This window comes from Macrobrachium nipponense, chromosome 20 (genome assembly GCF_015104395.2).
Source record: "Macrobrachium nipponense isolate FS-2020 chromosome 20, ASM1510439v2, whole genome shotgun sequence".
NCBI classification, from domain to species: Eukaryota; Metazoa; Arthropoda; class Malacostraca; order Decapoda; family Palaemonidae; genus Macrobrachium; species Macrobrachium nipponense.
The window spans coordinates 1800163-1826297 of record NC_061089.1 but is presented as its reverse complement, the minus strand read 5'-3'; the positions used below and the strand labels follow the sequence as shown (position 1 = coordinate 1826297).

General features: G+C 49.2%; 1 protein-coding gene across 2 annotated transcripts in view; it reads left to right on the top strand.

Annotated features, from left to right (window-relative positions):
• The window catches only part of LOC135221558 (gigaxonin-like), a 501126-nt gene that overhangs the window by 22599 nt on the left and 452392 nt on the right, over positions 1-26135 (top strand). For both annotated transcript variants that reach the window (XM_064259261.1, XM_064259264.1), the window contains exon 2: positions 16418-16624. In XM_064259261.1, coding sequence (XP_064115331.1) covers positions 16418-16624 — 207 coding nt within the window. The remainder of the gene's footprint in view (positions 1-16417; positions 16625-26135) is intronic.

The following is a 26135-nucleotide window of genomic DNA, read 5'->3' as shown; positions in this document are numbered from 1 at the left end:
CGCTTTTCCCCCCTTCAAGATCCTGGGGGAGGTGATGAGAAAATTCGCAGCATCGGAGGGGACGAGGTTGACTTTAATCGCCCCCTTTTTGGCCCGCAGCGATCTGGTTCACAGAGGTGATGTTCTACCTAGTGGATTATCCGAGATCTCTTCCGTTAAGGAGAGATCTACTCAAACAGCCCCACTTCGAGAGGTACCAGAAAAAACCTCTCCGCTCTGAGTCTGACTGCGTTCAGACTATCCAAAAGTTGGCCAGAGCGAGAGGTTTTTCGAAATCAGTGGCTAAAGCTATCGCCACACCCGCGAGGAGACCTCATCAATCGCGGTTTACCAATCGAAGTGGGCAGCCTTTATTTGAAGTTGGTGTAAGAGAAAAGGAGTTTCCTCTACCACTACCTCTGTGAGCCAGATCGCCGACTTCTTGCTTTATCTTAAACAAGATCTGAAGTTGGCAGTGTCAACTATTAAAGGCTACAGAAGCGTCCTATCTGTAGTTTTTTCGCCATAGAGGTCTTGACCTCGCTAATAACAAGGATCTCCATGATCTATTGAGATCTTTCGAGACGACCAAGGTACCGCTACCGAAGTTACCTTCGTGGAACCTGGATGTGGTCCTCAATATTTAATGTCAAATCGCTTTGAACCTCTTTCCTCCTCTTCGTCTCTACGAGATTTGACGAAGAAAACTGTTTATTCCTAACTGCTCTGGCGACGGCGAAGAGAGTTAGCGAAATACAGGCTATCAGCAAACCCGTCGGCTTCAAAGGGCATAATGCGGTCTGCTCTTTGGGTATGTCGTTTCTGGCCAAAAAACGAAACCCTTCCAATCCGTGGCCTAGAACGTTCGAGATCAAGGGTATGGCAGAGATCATTGGTCAAGAGCCAGAAAGAGTCCTGTGTCCTGTTAGGGCTCTTAGAGAGTATATTCGTAGAACGAAGGATTGCCGAGGTTCTGCGGAGAACTTATGGTGTTCGGTCAAGAGACCAAACATGCCCATGTCCAAGAATGCACTGGCATTCTTTTTAAGAAACACCATTAAAGAGGCGCACTCTTCTTGCAAAGACAGCGACTTTAAGCTACTAAAAGTTAATGCGCACGAAGTAAGGGCTATTTCGACCTCAATAGCCTTTCAGAAAAACATGGCTCTTAAAGACATTTTAAGTGCTACTTTTTGGAGGAGTAACTCAGTGTTCGCCTCGCACTACTACGGGAGGTGAGAACGACCTATGAAAACTGTTATCTCTTGGGCCATACGTCGCCGCAGACACTATTTTGGGGGCAGGAGGTAGCACTCATCCTTTCCCATAGAAAAGGGTAGGTGAGTTTTTAATATTTGTATGTTTATGGTTGTAGGGTCGGCTGCCGAGTACGGTCGTCCCTTCCTTTAGCCTTTGGTATATGGGAGTTTGTTGTTAGGCTAACTTAGGTGGTGGTTTTGCCTCGTTGCCCTCAGAAGTATGGTCATGGTCTAGTCACATTGTGGTCCGTCCCCGTTGACAGATCATCTAGAGCGCACCAACTACACAGGTCACTACCTTGTTGGTAACTCTAGTGAAGCAGAAGCAGGCTTGGGTGACAGTAATCACGAAGTCAGCTATGCTAACAGGTAAGGAACCAAGATGTCAATCATCTACATTTATATGTTTCCTAAAATCCTTTTTCTGTCTCTCCCACCGCCAAAGGTGGGATTCAGCTAAATATATATCGACAGGTAAGTTTCATGAACAAATGATATTGTTAAGATACAATAAAGTTTGTTTTTTCATACTTAACATGGCAGTATATATATTTTTAGTACCCCACCCCCCACTCCCCTCAGGAGACAGTGGAGATAGAAATCTGATAGAAAATAGGAAATGGTTTCCCTGATACCCCACCTCCCAGCGGCGGGAATGGGTACTAACCACCCTAACTCCCACTACGTGTGTCGTAAGTTTTAGAAATTCTGTCGGACTTCAGAGAATACAGCTATATATATATCAGCCAGGTAAGTATGAACAAACTTATTGTATCTTAACAATATCATTTCTGGGCTCAGCTCGTGTCGCTGCGCGAAATATCCTTTAATCTATTATTTCAGTGTAATGTACTAACCATACCAAGAATAAATAAATAAAGGAAAAAGGTCTTAGAACTGACTCGCTCACCCTCCAGGAGGGTGTCGTTGACCTAGCAGTGATACCACAACCACACGAAGCCAAATGCCAATAGAAATCTCCCACTACCAAATCCCTCCAAGAGGGGAGCCGACCCGAGCAGAGTGAGCAGCTCGTACTACTACTACTGCCATCCCCATGCTGTCGACTGCTGCGCCCCTGGTGGCCATCCTTTTTCGTTAGCTCGCACGAGTCACAAGTGCTATTTTTCTCTCTGTGTATTTTGTGCCCTTTCTTCGGATTTTCGATAATGGAGCGTGCAGCTATTGCAGCAGCTAAGTTAAGTACTCAGTATTTACGGTTAGTTGGTTTTTTCCGTCCCTGAGACAGTATTGCCGTTTTTTAGGTATAAATATACGTTCTCGGGTCGGAAGCATGGCGCATGGTCCGGTGCCTCGTGATGGGTTCGTTCTTGGTCTTCCATACCTAGAACATCCCCCTTTCATTTACGCTCTATTTTGATTATCCGCGTTATTTAAGGTCTACTCAGGTTGTCATGCATGCATGTTTATCACCTTATGTAGGCTTTTTCTATCCAGACCCTAGTCTGGGTTCTTAGTATCGGCCCCTGACTAGCTTTGAGTGGTAGACTTGCTTTCGGGTTAGTCGTACACTCCTGGATTTTTTCTCCTGCTATTTTACCTTCTTTCTTTCATTTATTTTATTTATATGTGTATTTTGTCATTATTAGGTTAGTTTGGCGTCTGGCTTAGCCTAGGTCCCGGCTCGCAGAGCCTATTCTACCACTGATCAGTTCGGTTGATTCCACATAGCTTCTCTCTGATCAGTTGGTTGGCCTAGGTTGGGTTTCCGTATCCCAGTTTACCGCCTCGTGGTCACTGCGTGATCACGGGTCAGCCAGACGCCTGCCCAGTCTCCTCTCCCCCTACCCCGCTCTCCCATAGAGTCGGGCGGGGGTGGGTGGGCGGTCTGTCCTTGCTCGCCTCACATACCCGAGCCTGCCTCCCCCACTCCCCTCCACCCAGAGGTCCGATAGGAGTCTTGGACCCAGGACCCAGACCTGAGGGTCCGACCTCTCCGCTTCTCGGTCCGGCCGGGTGGTACGTGTGCCCTGGGGGGGCCCTGGCCTTCCCCCCCCTCCGTTACTGCCTTGTCGCTCCGGGTGAGCTCGAGCATGTATGTCCTCTCGCCCTTCCCTCCTTACTAGAAGCTCCTCCCTATCGGAGTCTGGCTATCCAGCGGAAGGAGATAGTCCAACCATAGTTGGACAGGTGCATACAGCAGGTCTCTACTAACCTTACCGTTAGCTGAGTTACTACACTCCGCTTCAACTGGACCTAGTCCGGTTCGCTTGTGCTTAGGTTTAAGTTATTTTTTAAGTTTATCTTAAGTATCTTAAACCATCCCCCCCTCCCTCCCTATATTTTCACCGGATCTCTCCGGGGATTATGCCTATTCAGGCAATGCAGGGAGGGGTTATGCCCAAATTTTTTCCGAGCTCCGCATGTAACGGAGTTCTTTTGCCCTTTAGTCTGTAAGTGTTATCCCTTTTTAAGATACTCATGTGTCTTCCCACTTAAACAGGCCCACCAAGCTGTGAGCATCCGGGCAGTTCCCGTTCCCTACACTTCAGGACCCTGTGGACACGAAGTTTGCCGGGTCCCATTGCTCCCATGCGCGGGACTACCGCACGGAGACATCCTTAGGTCTTGGTTTACCCATGAAACGTTGCTACCATATGTTACGATCTGGTGAGCCCAGCTTTTTGGAAGGCGTAAGTATTCCACCTCCAGGTAGCTGCTTCGCTTCTTTTAGTTACTTAAAGTTTCCATCATTTATTTTTTAAACTTAAGACCCATCTAGTTTAAGTTATACTCTAAGTTTTAGTTCTAAGTGATTCTTAAGTCTAAAATACGTCCTCTCTTACAGGCTCCGGCAGTAAGGGATACAGCACTGGCTACCCTGCGGGCCTGGGTCGGAGGTTTTGGCAAGAACGCCGCCAAGGGTCAGCCCTACATACTGGAGAAGCGTTTGGCATTGCTCATCTTTCCCGGAGGCAAGGCGACAGGGTACGTCGACCCGGTAGATGCGGACCCGTCTATTGCCTTCATCCAACAACAGCTGGCGGCCTCCTTAACTGAACAAGACCAGGATATCTCCACGGATGTCGCTACCCTGGATATTAATGTTGAACCTATGGATAGGTATAGACCGACCTGGTTGGTTCGAGGTTAAGGGTAATGCAGGTACCCAAGGGTTCTTCCCGTTGAGTCTGACTGTCTCTTCTTTACTCCTGCAAAACGCCTCTCCATCCTTCCAAGGCTTTACGGCTGATGAATTGTATACTCCTCCTGAGGCTTCGGTTAGACCTAAGATCAAGTCTAAAGTAAGACCTTGACTAAGACGTCATCGTCTTCGAAGAAGACGTCCTCGTCTTCTTCCTCGCGTAAGTCTCCGGCTCGTAATCCCCGGCCCAGACAGGTCTAAAGGGTCTAGCTCCGGCTCTAAGTCCTCGAAAAGTAAACCAAGGAGAGATCTCGCACCCCGGCAGTATCACCAGTTCCGCTACCTTTGGTTCCTATCAGAGCCTACCCTCCACCTCCGCAGCAGCTCCGGCTTTGGACTCCAATGCTGGCCTGTTGCAACAGTGGGCGATCTAGTGGGATCCCTTAAGAGTAGTATGAACAAATGATATCTCGCCTATCGGACAGGATCACTTCTCAGGATTCTATTATAGCCGGCCAAGAAAGAAGCCCCTCTAGCCTCTCCCTCAACCTCCAACACTAGTGGATCTCAGCTTCCCCCGTATGACTCGCTGCCCGCTTTCTCCATGAACAATCCTTGGAGAGTAGCGTCATATGCCCCCTTCCAGGATGGTCTCATCTCCATACCGGAGTTCGGAACTCGAAGAATGAGGACCTTCGAGTTCTACCCGGAAGGCCTACAGCCCTCCTTTATAGGCTACGCAAGGCTCACGCCTTCGGCTATGGTTCGGGACGACAGGGTACCAAAGGAGACAGTCCTCTATTCTAGAGACCAGGCTCAGCGAGAATGGCTCAGATGTTTAGAGGACATGGATTGTTCAAACACCAAGGTACAACCATTTAAAAGTCCCTTTACCATTTTCACAATGGATGAAAGTACCCCGCTCCCGTTCCTAACCAAGATAGCAAGGTCGACCATCTCAGCAGCTCAGAAGGGGGAACCCATGCCTCAGTTGAAAGAAGCAGATCCCACACCTCCATTGCTCCCTTCAATCGAGAATTGTGGGAAGACTTGCCAAATACATTCTCAGCTGGCAAACTCAAACCTGACTGTGCTATGGAGCAGTTTGGTGAAAAGCTACCCAGGCTCCCAGATAGTCTTATTCAGGCTGAATTTGACTCAAAATCACGACTAGCCAGATCAATCAAACTCGAGGCTATGTCTGAGGTAGCAACCATGGCTTATGGTTCAGACCAATTTTTAAGCTTATGACCAAAGCCCTGACTCAAACGGTGCAGTCAGATGATGTTCGAGTTTGCCACTGCTAGAACGAATTGTAGGAAGCATGTCCTGCTAGAGGCAAACCATTCGACATGAACCGAATAGGTTTACTCTCTTCCAACATCTGGGGCGCAGATCTCTTCCCAGAGGCCATGGTTAAGGAAGTACAGGCAGAGGCTACGAGGTTGAACCAGAGCCTTAAAGACCGTTGGGGTCTTACGGCTAGAAGGAGGCAAGACCTGACACCTAAAGGTAAGGGACAAAGGAAACCCAGACGTTTCCAACCTTACCAAAAGAAACAACCGCGCTTCCCTCAGCAAGTTCCAGCTGTGCCGTTAGTGCAGACAGCCCAACCCTCCACGTCTAAAGGTCAATCACAACCTATTTATGTGATATCCCCTCAGCCTCAACCCTCCACCTCATATGCCATATCTCCAGCTTACAATCAGCCTTCGAGAGTCAAGCTTCTCAGAAGTATGACCGCTCGGGCAAGGGAGGCAGAGGTAAGCGGTCCTTTCGTGGAAGAGGATCGGGAGACCCCTTCAATAGGGGAAAGCACTTTCTTCAGAGGAGCGAGGTGGTTACAAGAACCAATGAAGAACTTCAGGTAGGAGGGAGGCTGTTTCACTTTCGCCACCGGTGGAACTTCAGCCAGTGGGCTCAGAGCATAGTGTCAAAAGGGCTGGGTTGGAGCTGGTTGACGAACCCACCTCCAGCCAGACCTTTCCGTCAACTTCCTTCCAAAGAATTGACAGAGTACGCAGAGGACCTCCTTCAGAAAGGAGCTATAGCCAAAGTCAAGAGGTTAAAATTTCAAGGTCGCTTGTTCAGCGTGCCAAAGAAAGGCTCAAACAAAAGAAGGGTAATCTTAGACTTGTCCCGCTTAAACTTAGCCATCCGCTGCGACAAGTTCAAGATGCTCACGATCTCACAGGTGCGGACCTTACTTCCCCGTGGGGCCGTCACCACCTCTATCGATCTTACAGACGCCTACTATCATATCCCTATTGCAAGACACTTCCGTCCATATCTGGGATTCAAGATAGGAGACCAGACATTCTCCTTCAAGGTAGTTCCATTCGGGCTCAAAACGTGGCACCCAGGGTGTCACGAAGCTAGCGGAAGTAGTAGTGCAACAGCTCAGAGCGCAAGGGATTATGGTAGTGGCGTATCTCGACGATTGGTTGATCTGGGCCCCATCAGTCGAAGAATGCAACAAGGCCACACTGAAAGTGATCCAGTTCCTAGAATATCTAGGATTCAAGATAAACAAATCCAAGTCGAGACTCCACTCCAGAGTCAAAAACCTTTTCAGTGGCTAGGCATTCAATGGAATCTATCCTCACACACTCTGTCGATTCCATCTACCAAAAGGAAAGAAATAGCGAAGTCAGTCAAGCAATTTCTAAATCACAAACTAGCATCCAGGTAGAGCTTCAGGAAAGGATCCTCGGCTCTCTCCAGTTTTGCATCAGTAACAACATCTTGATGAAAGCCAAACTGAAAGACCTAACCAGGATCTGGCGCTCACGAGCAAATGTCAGGTCCAGGGACAAAGCTATCCTCAGTGCCTATGATTCTAAAGAATCGGCTTCGACCGTGGGCAAAAGTCAAGAATCTATCAGTGTCAGTACCCCTTCAGTTCCCTCCACAGGGATCACCATCCACACAGACGCGTCCTTAAGCGGCTGGGGAGGGTACTCCCAAGTCAAAAAGGTTCAAGGGATTTGGTCACCTCAGTTCCGTCAGTTTCATATAAACGTACTGGAGGCAATGGCAGTATTCTTGACTCTGAAAAGATTACTCCACCAAAGTACTCCCACATAAAGCTAGTCCTGGACAGCGCAGTGGTAGTACATTGCATAAACAGAGGAGGCTCCAAGTCACGTCATCTAAATCACGTCATGATAGCCATCTTCTCCCTGGCAGACAAATTCAGTTGGCATCTTTCCTCCACCCACATAGCTGGAGTCAGAAACGTCATAGCAGACGCCCTATCCCGATCAGTACCCTAGAGTCGGATGGTCACTAGACGACAGTTCGTTCCAGTGGATCCTTCAAAGAGGTCCCAGGGCTTCAGGTGGACCTCTTCGCATCCCAAGCGAACCACAAAACTACCGTGTTATGTAGCCCCCAACCTGGACCCTCTGGCTTACGCCACGGACGCCCTAGCTCTAGACTGGAAAACAACTGGGGGAAGATTTAACGTCTTCCCTCCAGTGAATCTCCTTATGAAAGTATTGGACAAACTCAGGACATTCAAGGGTCAAGTGGGCTCTATAGTAGCCCCAGACTGGCCGAAGAGCAATTAGTACCCCCTGATTCTGGAACTGGGCCTTCGTCCCCTTCGGATCCCAGTCCAAGCTCTCCCAGTCAGTACAACGAAGACTGTGTTCGCTTCCTCAGGGATTCTCAAAAACCCTAACTTTATGGATTTCATGAAGTTTTGCGGCAAAAAAGAGATGCGAATATGACCCTCAGAATATTCTCTTCTTTGGAATCCGATAAAAGGGATTCAACTTTGAGGCAGTATGATGCTGCTGTCAAAAAGTTAGCAACCTTCCTGAGAGAGTCAGATATCAGAATCATGACAGTTAATTCAGCTATATCCTTCTTCAGATCCTTATTTGAAAAAGGTTTAGCAGCTAGCACGATTACGACAAACAAGTCAGCCTTGAAAAAGATATTTCAATTTGGATTTAACATAGACTTGACGGATACCTACTTCTCGTCTATCCCTAAGGCATGTTGCTAGACTTAGGCCTTCTGTGAGGCCTACGTCAGTTTCATGGTTCTTAAACGATGTTCTAAAACTGGCTTCTGAAACCGATAATGACACATGCTCGTTTATGATGCTCCTAAGGAAAACCCTATTTTTATTAAGCCTGGCTTCAGGAGCAAGAATTTCAGAACTGTCGGCTTATCCAGAGATCCGGATCATATTCAATTCTTCCCACAGGGAAGTCCTACTTTCTCCGGAACGTAGCTTTTTGGCAAAAAATGAAGATCCTTTGATGAGGTGGGAACCTTGGAAAGTTCTACCCCTTCCACAGGATGTATCCCTTTGTCCAGTTTCAACCTTACGAGCCTTTCTATCCAGGGACCTCCTCATCATCATCGGGGCCCCTCTTTAAGAGGAAAAAGGTGGAACTTTATCCATTAAAGGCATCAGGCAACAAATCCTGTACTTTATTAAACAAGCCAATCCTGACTCTTTCCCAAAAGCACATGATGTCAGAGCAGTAGCACTCAATTAATTATTCCAACACATGAACTTTGATGAGTTGAAAAAAGTATACCGGATGGAAATCGCCGACAGTGTTCAAACGCCATTACCTTAAGTCCTTGGAAGCTCTGAAATTTTCAGCTGTAGCAGCGGGAAACATAGTTTCCCCTGACTCTAGTTAATTTGTAGTAGAAGATTCAGTCCTCCTTTCTACCTGCCTCACCCAACAGTTCGTCTATTCCTACCGTGTTCATTTACATTCACCTTGTGCCTTAGCTGCTTTTTGATAAGGTAGTGGGTGCCCCTTATTTTTTTGCTAGGGACACTCACAGATGATTATGCATATTGATCTCATGGATGTTACCCCCTTATTTTTATGCTAGGGGATACATCTCATTTATAATGGTTACGGGTTTTGTATATTAAGTCATACATTCCTTATATATTATCATTGTGATTAATTTGTTTGTTCATTTGATTGTTTTAATTGCTATTATATTTTTGATACATGCCTTTACACAGATACCATTTTGTTACATGTAAGCCAATTTACCTCTGTACATATGTAAATTACCTTATGTTAAGAAACATGTTTAGAATTAAGGGTAATTTAAGCATATTTTTAGTTTGTATCACTGTGTATTTGTATCTTTTTAGCAATTATATTCTTTTTTATATTTACTTTATTTTATTTGAGACCTATAATTATTTTAATATTTAAATTTGTTACAATCTTGTGCTATTTCTCTGTACGATTTCGCGCAGCGACACGAGCTGAGCCCAGAAAAGGGATTTTGACGTAAGGAAAAATCTATTTCTGGGCGATTGGCTCGTGTCGCCAGCGAAATCCCACCCTACCCATCCCTTCGCCAAGATTGTCTGCTAACTTCAGGATGGCCACCAGGGGCGCAGCAGTCGACAGCATGGGATGGAGTAGTAGTAGTACGAGCTGCTCACTCTGTGGGTCGGCTCCCCTCTTGGAGGGATTTTGTAGTGGAGATTTCTATTGGCATTTGGCTCGTGGTTGTGGTCTCACTCGCCTAGTGTTCATACCGACACCCTCCTGGAGGTGAGCGAGTCAGTTATACTGACCTTTTTTCTTTATTTTATTTATTCTCTGGTATGTGTTTAGTACATTTACCCTAGAAATAATAGATTAAAGGATATTTCGCTGGCGACACGAGCCAATCGCCCAGAATAGATTTTTCCTTACGTCAAAATCCCTTTTTCAAGGCAGTTATGAAATCTAATATGGCGGCAACCCGTGACTTGCCGTTCGTAACCACAGACAATCCACCATCTTTCCCAGCTTCCCAGTACTCATTTGAACAATGTTAGCGTATTTATGTAACGTTTATTGATCTTACTCAAGATTGCAGTTGTAATCAGCACAATAAAACATCATTTCTGGGCTCAGCTCGTGTCGCTGCGCGAATATCCTTTAATCTATTATTTCTAGGGTAAATGTACTAACACATACCAGAGATAATAAATAAAGAAAAAGGTCAGTATAACTGACTCGCTCACCCTCCCAGAGAGTGTCGGTATGAACACTATGGCGAGTGAGACCACTACCACGAGCCAAATGCCAATAGAATTTTCCCACTACAAAATCCCCCAAGAGGGGAGACCGACCCACAGAGTGGGCAGCACCTACTACTACTACTCCATCCCAATGCTGCCGACTGCTGCGCCTCTGGTGGCCATCCTTTTCAGTTAGCACAGAGAGAATGGCTCAGGTGTTTAGAGGACATGGATTGTTCCAATACGAAAATCCAACCTTTTCAAGAGTCCGTTTACGATCTTTACGATGGATGAGAGTACCCCCGCTCCCTTTCCTGACAAAGATCGCGACGTCTACCATTCCCAGCGCCCAGAAGGGGGATCCCATGCCTCAACTGAAGGAAGCAGATCCTACATCTCCGTTACTCCTTCAGCCGGAGAATTGTGGGGAAGACTTACCTAACACCTTCTCAGCTGGCAAACTCAAACCGGACTGTGCTATGGAGCAGTTTGGTGAAAAGCTACCCAGCTTCCAGATAGCCTTATTCAGCTGAATTGACGCCAAATCGCGGTTAGCCAGATCGATTAATTCTATGGCTATGACCGAGGTGGCCACCATAGCCTATGGTTCAGAGCCGCTTTTCAAACTTATGACCAATCCCTGACTCAAACGGTACAGTCAGATAGTTTGAGTTTGCCACTGCTAGGACGAATTGTAGGAAGCATGTCCTACAAGAAGCAACCATTCGGCATGAGCCGAATAGGTTACTTGCGTCGAGCATCTGGGGAGCAGATCTCTTCCCAGAAGCGATGGTGAAGGAAGTCCAGTCAGAGGCTACGAGGTTTGAACCAGAGCCTTAAGGACCGTTGGGGTCTTACGGCTAAGAGGAGGCAAGATCTAGCAGCTAGAGGTAAGGGGCAAAGGAAACCAGGCGTTTCCAGCCCTACCAGAAAAAGCAGCCACGCTTTTCTCAGCAAGTTCCGACGGTTCCCTTAGTGCAAACAGCCCAACCTTCCACTTCAAAGGCTCAATCACAGCCAATTTACGTGATCTCCCTCAGCCTCAGCCCTCCACCTCTTACGCCATCTCTCCAGCTTACAATCAAGCCTTCGAGAGTCAATCTTCACCAGAAGTATGACCGCTCGGGTAAGGGAGGCAGAGGTAAGCGTTCCTTTCGTGGGAGAGGATCGGGAGTCCCTTTAATAGGGGAAAACACTTCAGAGGAGGCCGAGGAGGCTACCAGAACCAATGAAGAACTTCAGGTAGGAGGGAGGCTGTTTCACTTTTGCCACCGGTGGAACTTCAGCAAGTGGGCTCAGAGCATTGTGTCAAAAGGCCTGGGTTGGAGCTGGTTAACGAACCCACCCCCATCCAGGCCTTTCCGTCAACTTCCTTCAAGGAACTGACGGAGTATGCGGAGGATCTCCTTCAGAAAGGAGCTATAGCGAGAGTCAAAAGGTTAAAAATTTCAAGGTCGCATTGTTCGCGTGCCAAAGAAAGCTCACAAAAAAGAAGAGTAATCTTAGACTTGTCCCGCTTAAACTTAGCCATTCGCTGCGACAAGTTCAAGATGCTCACGATCTCGCAGGTACGGACCTTACTTCCCCGTGGGGCCGTCACCACCTCTATCGATCTTACAGACGCTTACTATCATATCCCTATTGCAAGACACTTCCGTCCGTATCTGGGCTTCAAGATAGGAGACCAGACATTCTCCTTCAAGGTAGTTCCTTTCGGGCTCAACGTAGCACCCAGAGTGTTTACGAAGCTGGCGGAAGTAGTTGTTCAACAACTCAGATCGCAAAGGGGTTATGGTAGTAGCGTATCTCGACGATTGGTTGATCTGGGCTTCAACAGTCGAGGAATGCAACAAAGCAACACTGAAAGTGATTCAGTTCCTGGAATATCTAGGCTTCAAGATAAACAGGACCAAATCAAGACTCACTCCAGAGTCAAACTTTCAGTGGCTAGGCATTCAATGGAATCTATCCTCCCATACTCTGTCGATTCCACGTCCAAGAGGAAGGAAATAGCGAAGTCAGTCAAGCAATTTCTGAGTCACAAACTGGCTTCAAGAAGATCTCAGGAAAGGATCCTGGGTTCTCTCCAGTTTGCATCAGTGACGAACATCCTAATGAAAGCCAAACTGAAAGACCTAACCAGAATCTGGCGCTCACGAGCAAATGTCAGGTCCAGGGACAAATTGTCCTCAGTCCCTCTGATTCTAAAGAATCGACTTCGGCCGTGGGCGGAAAGTCAAGAAACCTGTCGGTGTCAGTGCCCCTTCAGTTTCCTCCACCAGGGATCACTATCCACACAGACGCTTCATTAAGCGGTTGGGGAGGATATATTCAGTTCAAAAAGGAACAAGGTTCAAGGAACGTGGTCACCTCAGTTCCGTCAGTTCCATATAAATGTACTGGAGGCAATGGCACTGTTCTTGACTCTAAAAAGGTTACGTCCGCCAAAGTACTCCCACATAAAGCTAGTCCTGGACAGCGCAGTGGTAGTACATTGTATAAACAGAGGAGGCTCCAAGTCACGTCATCTAAATCATGTCATGGTAGCCATCTTCTCCCTGGCGGACAAGTTCAGTTGGCATCTCTCCTCCACCCATATAGCAGGAGTGAGAAACGTCATAGCAGATGCTCTATCCCGATCAGTACCTCTAGAGTCGGAATGGTCACTGGACAACAGTTCGTTCCAATGGATTCTTCAGAGAGTTCCAGGTCTACAGGTAGATCTCTTCGCATCCCAAGCGAACCACAAACTCCCGTGTTATGTGGCCCCCAACCTGGACCCTCTGGCCTATGCCACGGACGCCCTGGCTCTAGACTGGAACAACTGGGAGAAGATTTATGTCTTTCCTCCAGTGAATCTTCTCATGAAAGTGTTAAACAAACTCAGGACAATTCAAGGGTCAAGTGGCTCTAGTAGCCCAGACTGGCCGAAGAGCAATTGGTACCCTCTCATCCTGGAACTGGGTCTCCGCCCTCTTCGGATCCCCAATCCCAAGCTCTCCCAGTCAGTACAAACGAAGACTGTGTTCGCTTCCTCAGGGATTCTCAAAACCCTAACTTTATGGATTTCATGAAGTTTGCAGCGAAGAGGGATGCGAATATTGACCCTCAGAATATTCTCTTCTTGGAATCCGATAAAAGAGATTCAACTTTGAGACAGTATGATGCTGCTGTCAAAAAGTTAGCAACCTTCCTGAAAGAATCAGATATAGGATCATGACAATCAATTCAGCTATATCCTTTTTTCAGATCCTTATTTGAAAAAGGTTTAGCAGCTAGCACAATTACGACAAACAAGTCAGCCTTGAAAAAGATTTTTCAATTTGGGTTCAACATAGACTTGACAGATTCCTACTTCTCGTCTATTCCCAAGGCCTGTGCTAGACTTAGACCTTCTGTAAGGCCTACGTCAGTATCATGGTTCTTAAACGATGTCTAAAACTGGCTTCAGAAAACCAATAATGACACATGCTCGTTTATAATGCTCTTAAGAAAAACCCTATTTTTATTAAGCTTGGCCTCAGGAGCTAGAATTTCAGAACTGTCGGCTTTATCCAGAGATCCGGATCATATTCAGTTCCTTCCCACGGGGAAGTGCACTTTCGCCGGAACGTAGCTTTTCTTTTTAGCCAAGAATGAAGATCCTTTGATGAGGTGGAACCATGGAAGGTACTACCCCTTCCACAAGATTTATCTCTTTGCCCCAGTTTCAGCTTTACGAGCCTTTCTATCTAGGACTCCTCATCCTCATCGGGTCCTCTCTTTAGGAGAGAAAAAGGTGGTACTTTATCTATTAAAGGATCAGGCAACAAATCCTGTACTTCATTAAACAAGCCAATCCTGACTCTTTCCCAAAAGCACATGATGTCAGGGCAGTAGCCACCTCAATTAACTATTTCCAACATATGAACTTCGATGAGTTGAAAAAGTATACTGGATGGAAATCGCCGACAGTGTTCAAACGTCATTACTTAAAGTCCTTGGAAGCCCTGAAATTTTCAGCAGTTGCAGCGGGTAACATAGTTCCCTGACTCGACTAACCTTAGTAGAAGATCCAGTCCTCCTTTCTACCTGCCTCACCCAACAGTTCGTCTATTCCTGCCTTGTTCATTTACGGTCACCTGTCTTAGCTGCTTTGATGATGATATAGTGGGTGTCCCTTATTTTTTTTGCTAGGGGACACTCACATTTGTGATGATTACTGATCTCGTGGATGTCATCTCCTTATTTTTTATGCTAGGAGATACATCTTATTATAATGGTTACGGGTTTTGTATATTAAGTCATATACATTCTTTTATATTTTATTATTGTTGAGTTTGTTTTATTCAACTTTTATGTTAATTGCTTTAGATTGTTTTGATACATTGCTTTACACAGATACCATTGTTGGACATATTATGATATTTCTCCTGTATATATGTATATTACCTTAAGTTAAGAAATATTATTAGCATAAGTATAATCCCCAAGTAATATTCTATTTTGTATCACTGTGGTATATGTATTCTTTATTTAGCAATTATATTGGTTTATTTTATTTTATCTTTTATTTGAGACCTCTATATTTTGTTGAATTCTTTACAATCTTGTGCTATTTCTCTGGTACGATTTCGCGCAGCGACACGAGCTGAGCCCCAGAAAAGGAAAAGGGATTGTTTTGACGTAAGGAAAAATCTATTTCTGGGCGATTGGCTCGTGTCGCCAGCGAAATCCCGCCCTACAATCCCATCGCCAAGATTGTCTGCTAACTTCAGGATGGCCACCAGAGGCGCAGCAGTCGGCAGCATGGGATGGAGTAGTAGTAGTAGGTGCTGCACTCTGTGGGTCGGCTCCCCTCTTGGGGGATTTTGTAGTGGGAGAATTCTATTGGCATTTGGCTCGTGGTAGTGGTCTCACTCGCCATAGTGTTCATACCGACACTCTCTGGGAGGGTGAGCGAGTCAGTTATACTGACCTTTTTCTTTATTTATTTATTCTCTGGTATGTGTTAGTACATTTACCCTAGAAATAATAGATTAAAGGATATTTTCGCTGGCGACACGAGCCAATCGCCCAGAAATAGATTTTTCCTTACGTCAAAATCCCTTTTTGTTGCTGTATAAGTGAAAGTATGAAGCTTTTTATTCCCGGGGTCATATTTTGAACTGAAATTCATTTTTACCTTGTAATCGGTGGTCTTATCCTCACTGCCATCACAACTGAAACTCCACATTGCTTATTTGATTGTAATTATACACATTTTGGTCTTAATTCACTCCAAATTGCACCTAAACCACGCTCCGGTTCCTGGTTCCTAAGTGCTCACATCACAAACACAGTTACGGGCAGCACAAGTACACGGTTTATGAGGTGCAAAGCTTTATTCCCTTAATTGTTTACTTTACTCATTATTTAGTTTAACTTTACTTTGTTACTTCAAATTGTTTATTTAATTCATGTCTATTATCCCTTTTTTGCAACCAAATTAACCCCGAAAAATTACGGATATTTCTGAAGTACTTACAAGCAGACAACGGCAAAAGGACACATCGTTGCCAATGTAGTGGAGCGTCACACATACGTCAATGCATTTACAAACTGTTTCCATGAATTCTAGTGGTCAGTAATGCAGTAATGATAAAATTGCTGTAATATGTATATATACTACAAATAGATATGGGTGGCCACAAACGCAGTAGTCAGTGGGTTGGCCAGTCCAGTCGGTTGTTTACCCTAGTTCATTCATTTAACAAATTAATTGCAAAGAATGCAAACATATGGAGGAATTCTGTTAGGTACAAATGTTTTGGCACTGAAGAGATGAAAGTACTGTACAAACACTGACAAGAAGAGAATAGAATATGTTGTACTGACTTCAGGGGTTGAGAAAATGCTTTAGTGTAGGACCAACTTTCATCCCTCAGAAGATCAATATCTATAGATAATTCTTAGTCGGTAATCCCTACCCATCAGAGTGATAGGCCCAGTAAGACAATGATTTTTACTTTGTGTGAATGCAGTGTATTTTAAGTGTTTTGATGATTGTCTTTAACTTTAATTGATATTTTATTTGCATTGCAGGCAGGACAGTTTTGTACTTGTTTTCACACACATAAGAATCATGAGTCGACAAGAATATTCTACAAGTGGTTTGCATGCTACTAGAATTCTGAAAGAATTATCATCTCTCAGGAAATTAGAAGTTTTATGTGATGGAAGTGTTAAGTTATTAGATGGAAACATGAAGGTTAGCCGCGCAATTTTAGCTGCAGGATGTCCTTACTTTAAGTAAGTAATATAGTACTCATACAAAAGCAAATTTAAATTGTTCCGATACGTTAATACAACCCTCGGTCCTTTAACAATAGGAAGGTAACTAGCAGCAGCTGGGACGGTCGTAAGCTTCGAACAAGGGGAGAACGGTAGTTAACTGCTTGTCCGATCGTGCGCGCGCCGCGCGACCCGGGCGGTGAAGAATCACTTTTGCTTTCGGCCGTGGTGTACAGGACGTGTTCGTCATCGCTCTGCCCGCTATTTTTCGTCGTGTGCTTTGGATGTTACAATTTCTTCTGACTGGTTTGTTTGTGGTCTTGAATGAAATTGTAAGTACTCTTTTTTCATTTTCATTGAGTGAAGATTAATTAATCATGGATCAAGAAGAGCTTTCGCCGCGCCCACCAGCTGCCCGTAGAGTGTGTCCCGGGCTGGAGGGGCGTAAATGCGGCGGATTCCGCTCTTACCCAGATATTGATCCTCATGAGTTATGTTTTCGTGTCGGGGGCGAGAATGCTCCCAAAACCGAACCATGTAATGTCTGTTGTAAATTGGTCCGAGGCGCAGTGGGTTGCTGTACGAGGGTAGGAAGAGGCGTAGGTCGACCAAGGAGTCGTCGGAAAGCTCTCCAGCGACTCCTTTGGTTACGGATACCTCGTCATCCTTCCTGCCTCCAGCTCAGCCCCCACGATTTGCGCCTTCCCCTGCGGGGGGGGTTTCGGAGTCCTTCTCCTCACTCGATCCGTCGAGTGTGGAGGAGGGTGCCCGATACCCGGATGTGCAATTGTATTCGGGGTCTTCCGTCCGCTCTGGGGTGGGGGGTTCGTCCTCCCCAGGCGTGAGGGTGCCCCTCTAACTGACCCGACTGTTACCTCCCTCAGGGTGCCTTGCTGTGAGTGACGACTTGGACAGGTGTGGGCGTCGTTGGGACTGCAGGGCGCCCCAGTATCCAGGGCTTGATTCAACGGCTAGCGGGGTCGGCAGTGGTAACTCATGGTGTGGTTACAACAACGACCAATACTGTGTCAACACCAGCGTACGCCGCCCCTCCTCATGTGGTGTATACGCAACACATTGCGTCAGTGACTCCAACGGCGTCAATTCAAATGCGATCGCTGCCGTACCTAAGAGGGGCGTGCCGCCGCCACCGGGGTTTTATGTGCTGCCGACGCCCGACTTTCGCTGCCCCAAAAGTTCGCCCCACCCCTGATCTACCGCCCGTCCCAATGATGAGTTTGGCCGAGATGGAGAGGCCTGTGACGCCGGACTATGCTGCCGTACCTGCCGTACCTGCAGCGAGTGTTGCTGGCCCAGCCCCTCGCGCCGCTCCTACGAAGCGCGCGGTGCGGGACTCTAATGTTGATGTTGCTGCTGGTGCTGGTCCTGCTGGTGCTGGTCCTATTGGTGCTGTCCTGCTGCTGCTGGTCCTGCTGGTGCTGGTCCTGCTGGTGCTGGTCCTGATGGTGCTGGTCCTGCTGCTGATGTTCCTGCCGCTCCTGCCGTGCCTGCCCTGCCCACGTCGCGTCTCGTCATGGAGGTGCCCCTGCCCACGTCTCAGGTCTTTCCGGACAGGATCAGTCGGGCGTGTTGCTTCGGCAATTGGCCCGACTTTTTCCGTGGATGGAAGACCTGACGTCCGTCCTGAGAGAGCTGACGAAGAAGAGGAAGAAGAAGAGGAAGATGTCGTCGTCGTCTTCATCGTCTCTTCGTCGTCCTGTTGCCACCTGCCCCCCCCTTTCCCCTTCGACTTCTAAGGCCTCCAAGCCGAAGAAGAAGAAGGCTGCCTCCTCCCCCCCCCCTAAGAAGGCTCCTACGGGACCTTCGAAGGGCTCGTCTCGCTCTGGCGTGACGGGGGGTGCTTCTGCTGGTCCTCCTGTTCCTCGGGAACGGGGCCCGTTCCTCTTCTGAGAAGAAGAAGAAGACGGGGACCAGGATTGTGCTGGCTACTGCTGGTACATCCGCGCCTGGTCTTAGTAGCACTGCTGCTAAGTTCAGGTACCGGCTCGACTTCTCGTTCGCGAGAAGGTCCGAGTGTACGGTCTCCTTCGGGCGACCGTGCAGCCTAACGTCAAGACGCCTGAGCTTGCTCACCGTCACGACAGAGGCACGGAGCAGAAGACTGTCGAGAGTCGCGCAAGTGACGCTCGCCAGGCCAGCGGCCGCTCTCGTAGCGACCAGCCGTACCTCGGTTGACGTGACGGTCTCTGACCGGCCACGGTTGAGGCTGAGAAGAGGTCCCCTCGACCAACGGCACCAGCTTCGGCTGGGTACCAGCGGTTTTGACGTGCCGTGAGGACGCTCACGGTCTCACCGCGAAAGCGAGCTCTGCAGATCACCTGACCGCCGCTCCCACAGGGACCGGACGGAGACGGTGGCCAGCAGCAGCTCGTCTGACGCACGAGATCGGGGTCGACGTGCTCAGTCGAGCCGCTCGGCCACAGGTGAGCTGGCAGCGACCATGGCCTGCAGTACGATCCCCACCGCGGGGTTGGTGATCGGCTACAGCCCCCCCCCACGTACGCTGGTCCTGCCAGCGAACGGGGGGGGAGCGTCAGGTCTGTCTCTCCGATACCTTCAACTTCCTCGGGCTACACCGGGAAGAGCGAGGTACCTAGGAGTGATCGTGAGAGGTGCGCCGCTCACGATCCCGCCACGACGCCGCACGAACCAGGCATGGTTTTTAGGACCAGCCAGGTCGTACGCGCAAGTGGTTGGAGGCGACCGTCAGGGGTCTGTTGCTGTTCCTCCCCTTCTGAAGGAGGAGGGTCTCGAGAGCTGCTCCTGTTGGAGGGACTGGACGGTCCTACTCCTCAGGACGCTGTGACTCCTGAGATCCAGAGGAACTTTGCCCATGTTATTGCGCTGATTCGTCAGCACAACGACCTGGGGGAAGGATCGCCGCTACCACCATCTGAGCCCACGTCCCGGCTCGAGTCATTTTGGGGCCCGAAGAGGGAACCAAAATTGACGGTGGGACTGCCGCGATCGGAGCTTGCAGACTCAGTCCTTGACCAGGTGGAGAATTTCGTCTCAGGACGAGAGACTCACTTAAGTCAGGACGGTCTTCCAAGCTACTTCCTCCTCCTCTGCAGCGACAGCGGAAGTTCTACGTGCCATCAGTAGATCCAATACCGCCCAAACAGGTTAACCCGGAGCTAGCTAGGCTAACTCCAGGTGTGTCCCTGCAGCAGCTCCTGTCGGAGAACCTGTGTTCTCGCAGCAGGAGGCACTGGGCCTGGAAGCTACCGATATGGCAGCTTTCCAGGCAGTCTCTTGGTTGGATCTGTGGTCCCTCACAGTATCCAAGGTCGCGGCCGACGCCGGGGGCGCTGCCCTCGAAGACGACCCCGACTTCAGGAGACTGTGCCAGTCTGGAGGTAGGGCCATCTCCTACCTCGCCCATCAGACGGCAAACCTGTGGGCCAACTTGGTTTCTCCGTCGTAGGGACGCTGTCCTTACATGAGTAGCCAAGGGGGCCGGGCGTGAAGCGGTAAATGGACTACGTAACGGACCAATGAAGAGTTCCTCCGCTCTCTTTCCCGGAGAGGATGGTGGACGCTGCGGTGGAAAGACGGCGCACTGATGACAGTGACCGTCTGGTTCACCAGGCAGTTACGAAGGTTTCTGGGCAACCTCGTACATCTGCGGCTAAGCCTAAGAGTTTAGCTAGCGCTTCCTCGGCTGCTAAGACGGCTGCTCCATCGAAGCCCCGAGGAAAGACTCTTCCTGCTTCAACTTCTGGTAAAGGAGGCCGTAACCAGCCCTCCTCCCAGCCCTCCTTTCCCCGAGGAGGTGCTGGGAAGAAGTCGAAGCGAGGTGGGAAACGCTAGGGACGGCGTTCCCCCTCACCAGCTGCCGGAAGTGGGGGGGTGCCTGGCGAGCCATTGGGCAACTTGGCAGCGCTACGGTGCCGAGACCTGATAGTAGACGTCCTTCGGGAGGGATATCTACTACCCTTCGAATCTCGGCACCCCTCACCTCCAACCCGGTCCATCTGCAGACATATGTTTTCTGGGATCCTCAAAGGACGACGCTCTTCGGCAGGAGATCAAGACCATGCTGACCAAACGAGCTGTAGAAGTCGTAGTGGATCGGTCACCGGGCTTTTACAGCCGCCTTTTCTTAGTGGAAAAGGCATCGGGGGGCTGGCGCCCGGTGATAGATCTCTCTCCCCTGAACCGATTTGTTCGCCAGACTCGGTTCAAGATGGAGACGGCACGTTCCGTGCTGGACTCCATCAGGGAGAACGACTTCATGCTTTCGGTGGACCTGAAGGATGCGTATTTCCAAATACCCATCCATCAGTCCTCCAGAAAGTACCTCCGCTTCATCTTCGACGGGACGGTGTACCAATTCAGGGCACTTTGCTTCGGTCTCTCAAACCGCCCCCACAGGTGTTCACGAGAGTGTTCACGCTGGTGTCTGCTTGGGACCCATTCGCACGGGATACGTCTTCTGAGGTATCTCGACGATTGGCTGGTCCTGGCGAGCTCCCGCTCGCAGTTGCTGCAGGACAGGGATCGACTTCTAAAGTTTTGTCGCGATCTAGGGATCGTGATAAACTACGAGAAGTCCGATCTCGAACCCAAGCAGAAGATGAAGTACCTGGGTATGCTGATCGATACGGTAGCAGCTCAAGTCCGCCCCGCAGACTTGAGGATCAGCAAATTCAGGGAGGCAGCCGGCCGGTTCCTGTCTCGGCAGGAACAGGCAGCTCAGCAATGGCAAGTCGTGATCGGCCACCTGTCGTCACTCGAGAAGTTAGTTCCTCACGGACGTCTTCACCTGCGGTCTCTCCAGTGGAGACTAAGGAGAGTTGGTCACAGGTAAAGGATCCACCTTACTCCCCGTGTCCATCACGGAGAAGGTGAGGCAGGACCTAGCCTGGTGGCTCGACGACAGGAACCTCTTAAGAGGAGTGCCCCTACGCACTCCCCCCCCGGAGATGCTGCTGTTCTCAGACGCATCGACCGAGGGATGGGGCGCACACCTGGAGGAGTTGCTGGCTGCAGGTGTGTGGGACCATCACGACAAGCACCTTCACATCAATGTCCTGGAACTCAAGGCGGCGTTTTACGCTCTCCAAGAGTTCCAAGACCGCTTGATGGGACACTCGGTGGTGTTGATGTGCGACAACACCACGGTAGTGGCATACGTCAACAAGCAGGGGGGCCTAGTGTCTCTCCCGCTACACCAGTTGACTGTGCAGGTGCACGAGTGGGCCACGGCTTCACTCGATAGAGCTGTCAGCACGCTACATTCCAGGCAAGAGGAATGTAGTAGCGGACAAGCTCAGCCGTTGGGATCAGGTAATAGGGACCGAGTGGTCCCTACACCCAGAAGTGGCGGAAAGGCTCTTCAACCTGTGGGGGCGTCCAGTCATAGACCTGTTCGCCACCCGGCACAACAAAAAACTTCAAGTTTTTTGCTCAGCCGTGCCGGACCCATGGGCAGCTGCAGAGGACGCTCTTCAACACCCCTGGGACAACCTCTTCGTCTACGCCTTTCCTCCCTTTTGTCTGATTCGGAAAGTGATCAGCCGAGCGCTGGTCACTCCCAATCTCAGGATGATCCTGGTGGCTCCCAAACGACCTCAAGCCGTTTGGTATCCGACCTGCTGGCTCTTCTTGCAGAAGAACCGAGAGAGATGCCCCACTGGCACAACCTTCTAGCCCAGCCACACGTAGAGCGGTACCACCGAGCAGTCCAGTCCCTACAACTTCACGGCTGGCTGTTATCCACCATCTCTTGCGAACGAGAGGCTTTTTCTCGCAGCGCAGCAACAGAGATGGCTGGACACGTCAGACAGTCCTCTGCAGCTGTGTAACCAGGGGAAGTGGGCCGTCTTCTGTGGTGGTGTCGTAGACGGGGTCTATCTCCTCTCAGAGCCACTCTTCAGCAGGTAGCGGATTTCCTCGTTTTTCTTCGCCGAGAGAAGCTCCTCTCAGTACCCACAGTTAAAGGATATAGAGCTGCACTGGCACTCGTCCTAAAACTGAGGGGACTGGACATCTCGAACTCGTTCGAGATCTCCTTGCTAATGAGGAGTTCGAAAGGTCTTGCCCACCCAGGGAGCTCAGGCCACCTGAGTGGGATGTGACTCTCGTCCTTAGGAGTTTTGACTCGAAGACCATTCGAGCCACTCCGAGAGTCGTCAGACAGGGATCTGACCCTCAAGACCCTCTTCTTGCTGGCCCTGGCATCGGCGAAGAGAGTAGGGGAACTTCATGGTCTGTCCTTCAATGTTAAACATTCCAGGGGCTGGGGATCTGTGACGCTCGATTTCGTCCCGAATTTCGTAGCTAAGACTCAGAATCCGTCGATCCCTGACGACAGGTTCGAGTCTTTCACAATCCCCTCCCTAATGGATTTCACCGACAACGATACGGATGAGATGCTGCTTTGTCCTGTGAGGGCGCTACGGCGCTATCTGAAGAAAACTCGACACCTCAGGCCTGAGTGTCGACGCCTCTTCGTTAGCACTGGGGTTACCAAGAAAGAAGTATCCAAGAACACGCGCTTTCTGGCTGCGTGAGGTGATCAGGAGAGCGTACGAGGCTGATGGTAGTGACGACATACGTACGCTCCGACCGAGAGCCCACGAAGTCAGAGGTATTGGACCCTCTTTGGCGTTCCGCAAGAACTTCTCCGTGGCGCAGGTCCTGAAGGCAGGTGTCTGGGCCAACCAGACTACCTTCACGTCCTTCTACCTTCGGATATTGCCCACAAGTCCTTGGATACTTTTTCCTTGGGACCTGTGGTGGCTGCTCAACACGTTGTGTAAGCTTACCCAGCACCCCGAGCAGGCAGAACAGCATCGATTCCTGGTGTGACTGTAGGAATGAATGGTTGAATGAGAGTGCGACTGGCTTCTCTTCTCCATCTTTCTCTCTCTCTACCTGTGGGCAGAGGGTCACGGTCGTCACCATGTGGAAAGGAATCCGATGCAGGTAAGCTACTCAACCGAGCCCCAATCTATCCCTTTAGTTAGGGATAGAAGCAAATATCCTCCACTCCCTCCAACAAGGGGAAGGAGTGGATGCCTACTTGAGACAAACCCATAACTTTATGTTGGCTCCTGTACAGGAACAAGTTCTTGCAATGCTGGTACGAAGAGATGCGCTTGCCTCTCCTCTTAGTACTTGGCTCAGAGGTCTGACCATTGATCCTGCGGTGCACACCCGATCAATCGGACAGAGGTTTGGATCCCTCCCTTGCTCTTACGACCAGGGAGGCATTCCAAGGTTGGACGAACACCAGTCTGTTCACCAAAAAGACTCAGAATCCACCCACCAAGAAGTGAGTCTTCCTATTGTTAAAGGACCGAGGGTTGTATTACGTATCGGAACAAATGACAATTTGTCGAAAATTATTTTTCCTAACTATACAAACCTGAGTCCTTTTACATATAGTCCCACCTCATACCACCCCTCACTCTGCAACTTTTTGCATGGGCCTAAAGCCAAAAGTGATTCTTCACAGCCCGTGGGCGCGCGGCGCGCGCACGATCGGACAACAGTTACTACCTTGTTCTCACCCCTTGTCGAAGCTTACGAACCGTCCCAGCTGCGCTATTTTTACCTTCTCCTATTGTTAAAGGACCTCAGGTTTTGTATAGTTAGGAAAATGCAATTTTCGACAAATGTCATGTTTCATTAATGCTGTATGATTGATCTAACCATAGAAATGATCTCAAAATTCTAATCAAGCTTATAAATGTGGTATTGGCCATCAGGGATCCAGTATGTGCATTTCAAAATTATTTAGTTCGCACACAATATACAAACCCTTGGTCCTTTACAATAGAAATTACTTAAGGCAAAGCTTGGACACTGCTGCTGAAATCTTAAACAAGAGTGTTCAGTAGTTAACTACCATCCAGTCATTGGGATCTCTCCCAACCGAATGTAAACATTCCAATTTGCTTTGTTTTTGGCCGTCAATGTGGATGTACTTGTTCATCACCGCTCGATTTTGATCCTCATGCTCTCTCTTCATCTTGCCGAGGGTGTGAGTGTAATCTAGAAGATCGTTGTGCGGAGTGTTGTGATTGGTCCATGGCACAGTGGGGGAAGTTTGCTGGGAGGAGAAGGTATTGTAGGAAGACTCCTAAATCCCTGGTTGGGGGTAACACGCCTGTGGTAGCTAACCCATCATCTTCCTACCTCTCACCTGGCAATCGTTCTTGCTTGCTGCTTCCCCTTTGGTGGAAGCCTCTGCTTGTGTTTCCTCTCTTGACAAGTTGGGGGAGGAAGGAGAGGGGGTGGCTATGGACCAGGGCAACACCACTCCTCTGGGAGTCTTTTCTCGCTCCAAAGGTATGCCTTCAGAGCTGGGGGGTCCCATTCTTTCTTCCGCAGATGAGGTGTCAGGTCTGGATCAGGTGAGGGCCTCAGTGGGTCTGGTTGGGCTACCTTCTGTACAGGCTTTGTTGGCACACTTGAATAGTACCATTGCCGTAACACCACTACCCCTACGGTGACTCAGCCTGGTCATTATATGTCGCCCTACCTGGTTTGGTCACACCATCTGACCAATGTGTCCCCTACTGTGGTGATGGGGACTAGGGCACTTCTGCCAGCTCATCACCTTCTGGCTCCTGTATCTGCAGTGCCAATCCCTCCTGGGGTGGCACCTCTGCATGTATCTATGATTACTTACTGCTCCTCCTCTGTCACCCCTCATGGTGGCAGAGGTGACTCAGCCTGCTGTTCCTGTTGTCGTACCTACGCCTGCTCCTGTACCTGCTCCTGCTCTGACACATGGATCTGCTCGTTCCCATTCCTGGACCTGCTGAGTCATCTGCCGCACCTTGGGGGTGCCTGACATCTTTCCTGCAGAAGCTGACGAAAAAGAGGTTGAAGAAGAAGAGGTCTAGTAAGGTGTTGTCGTCTTCAATCTTCCATCTTCATCTCCGTTCGTCTACCGCCGGTCCTCACCTCCCTCTTCCAAGGCTTCCTGGCCTAAGAAGAGGAGGTAGGTAGCTTCTCCTCCCCTAAGAAGTCTTGCCATGAGACGTCTAACGGGTCCTGCTTCCTTAGCCTACCTCCGGCAGGAAGCAGTTGGCTCTTGCTGGTTCACCTGCTCCTTCGGGAGTGGGAACCATGGGTCTAACGTCTCAGGAGCCCCTGGAGTTTGAACCAAGGGTCACTCTCCTTCCCCTGGTTCCAATGGCGCTGCTCATGGAACAAAGTCCGTGTTGGAGACTTGCTTGCGAGCTTCTTTGAATGTACAGCCCCTCAAGGGGGGTTGTACATCCACAGTCAATAATGTGGAATTTTCTTCTCCCCTCATGACAGTGGGCGCAGGGTGAGAGAAGGAACCAAGCCGTGGCTTGGACCCACCTGCGAATGCCAAGCTTGGCTCTTCGTCAGGTGTCAGAGTCGATGTCACTGTCCTTTGGGACAAGACATCCTGAGGAGCTAGGAGGAGATCCCCTCCACAGTCCTCTTTGCATGAAGTTTCGACCTCGAAGAGGACTGGGATGTGTCGTGAGGACGATGCATTTTCTCGCCAGTCTGGTAG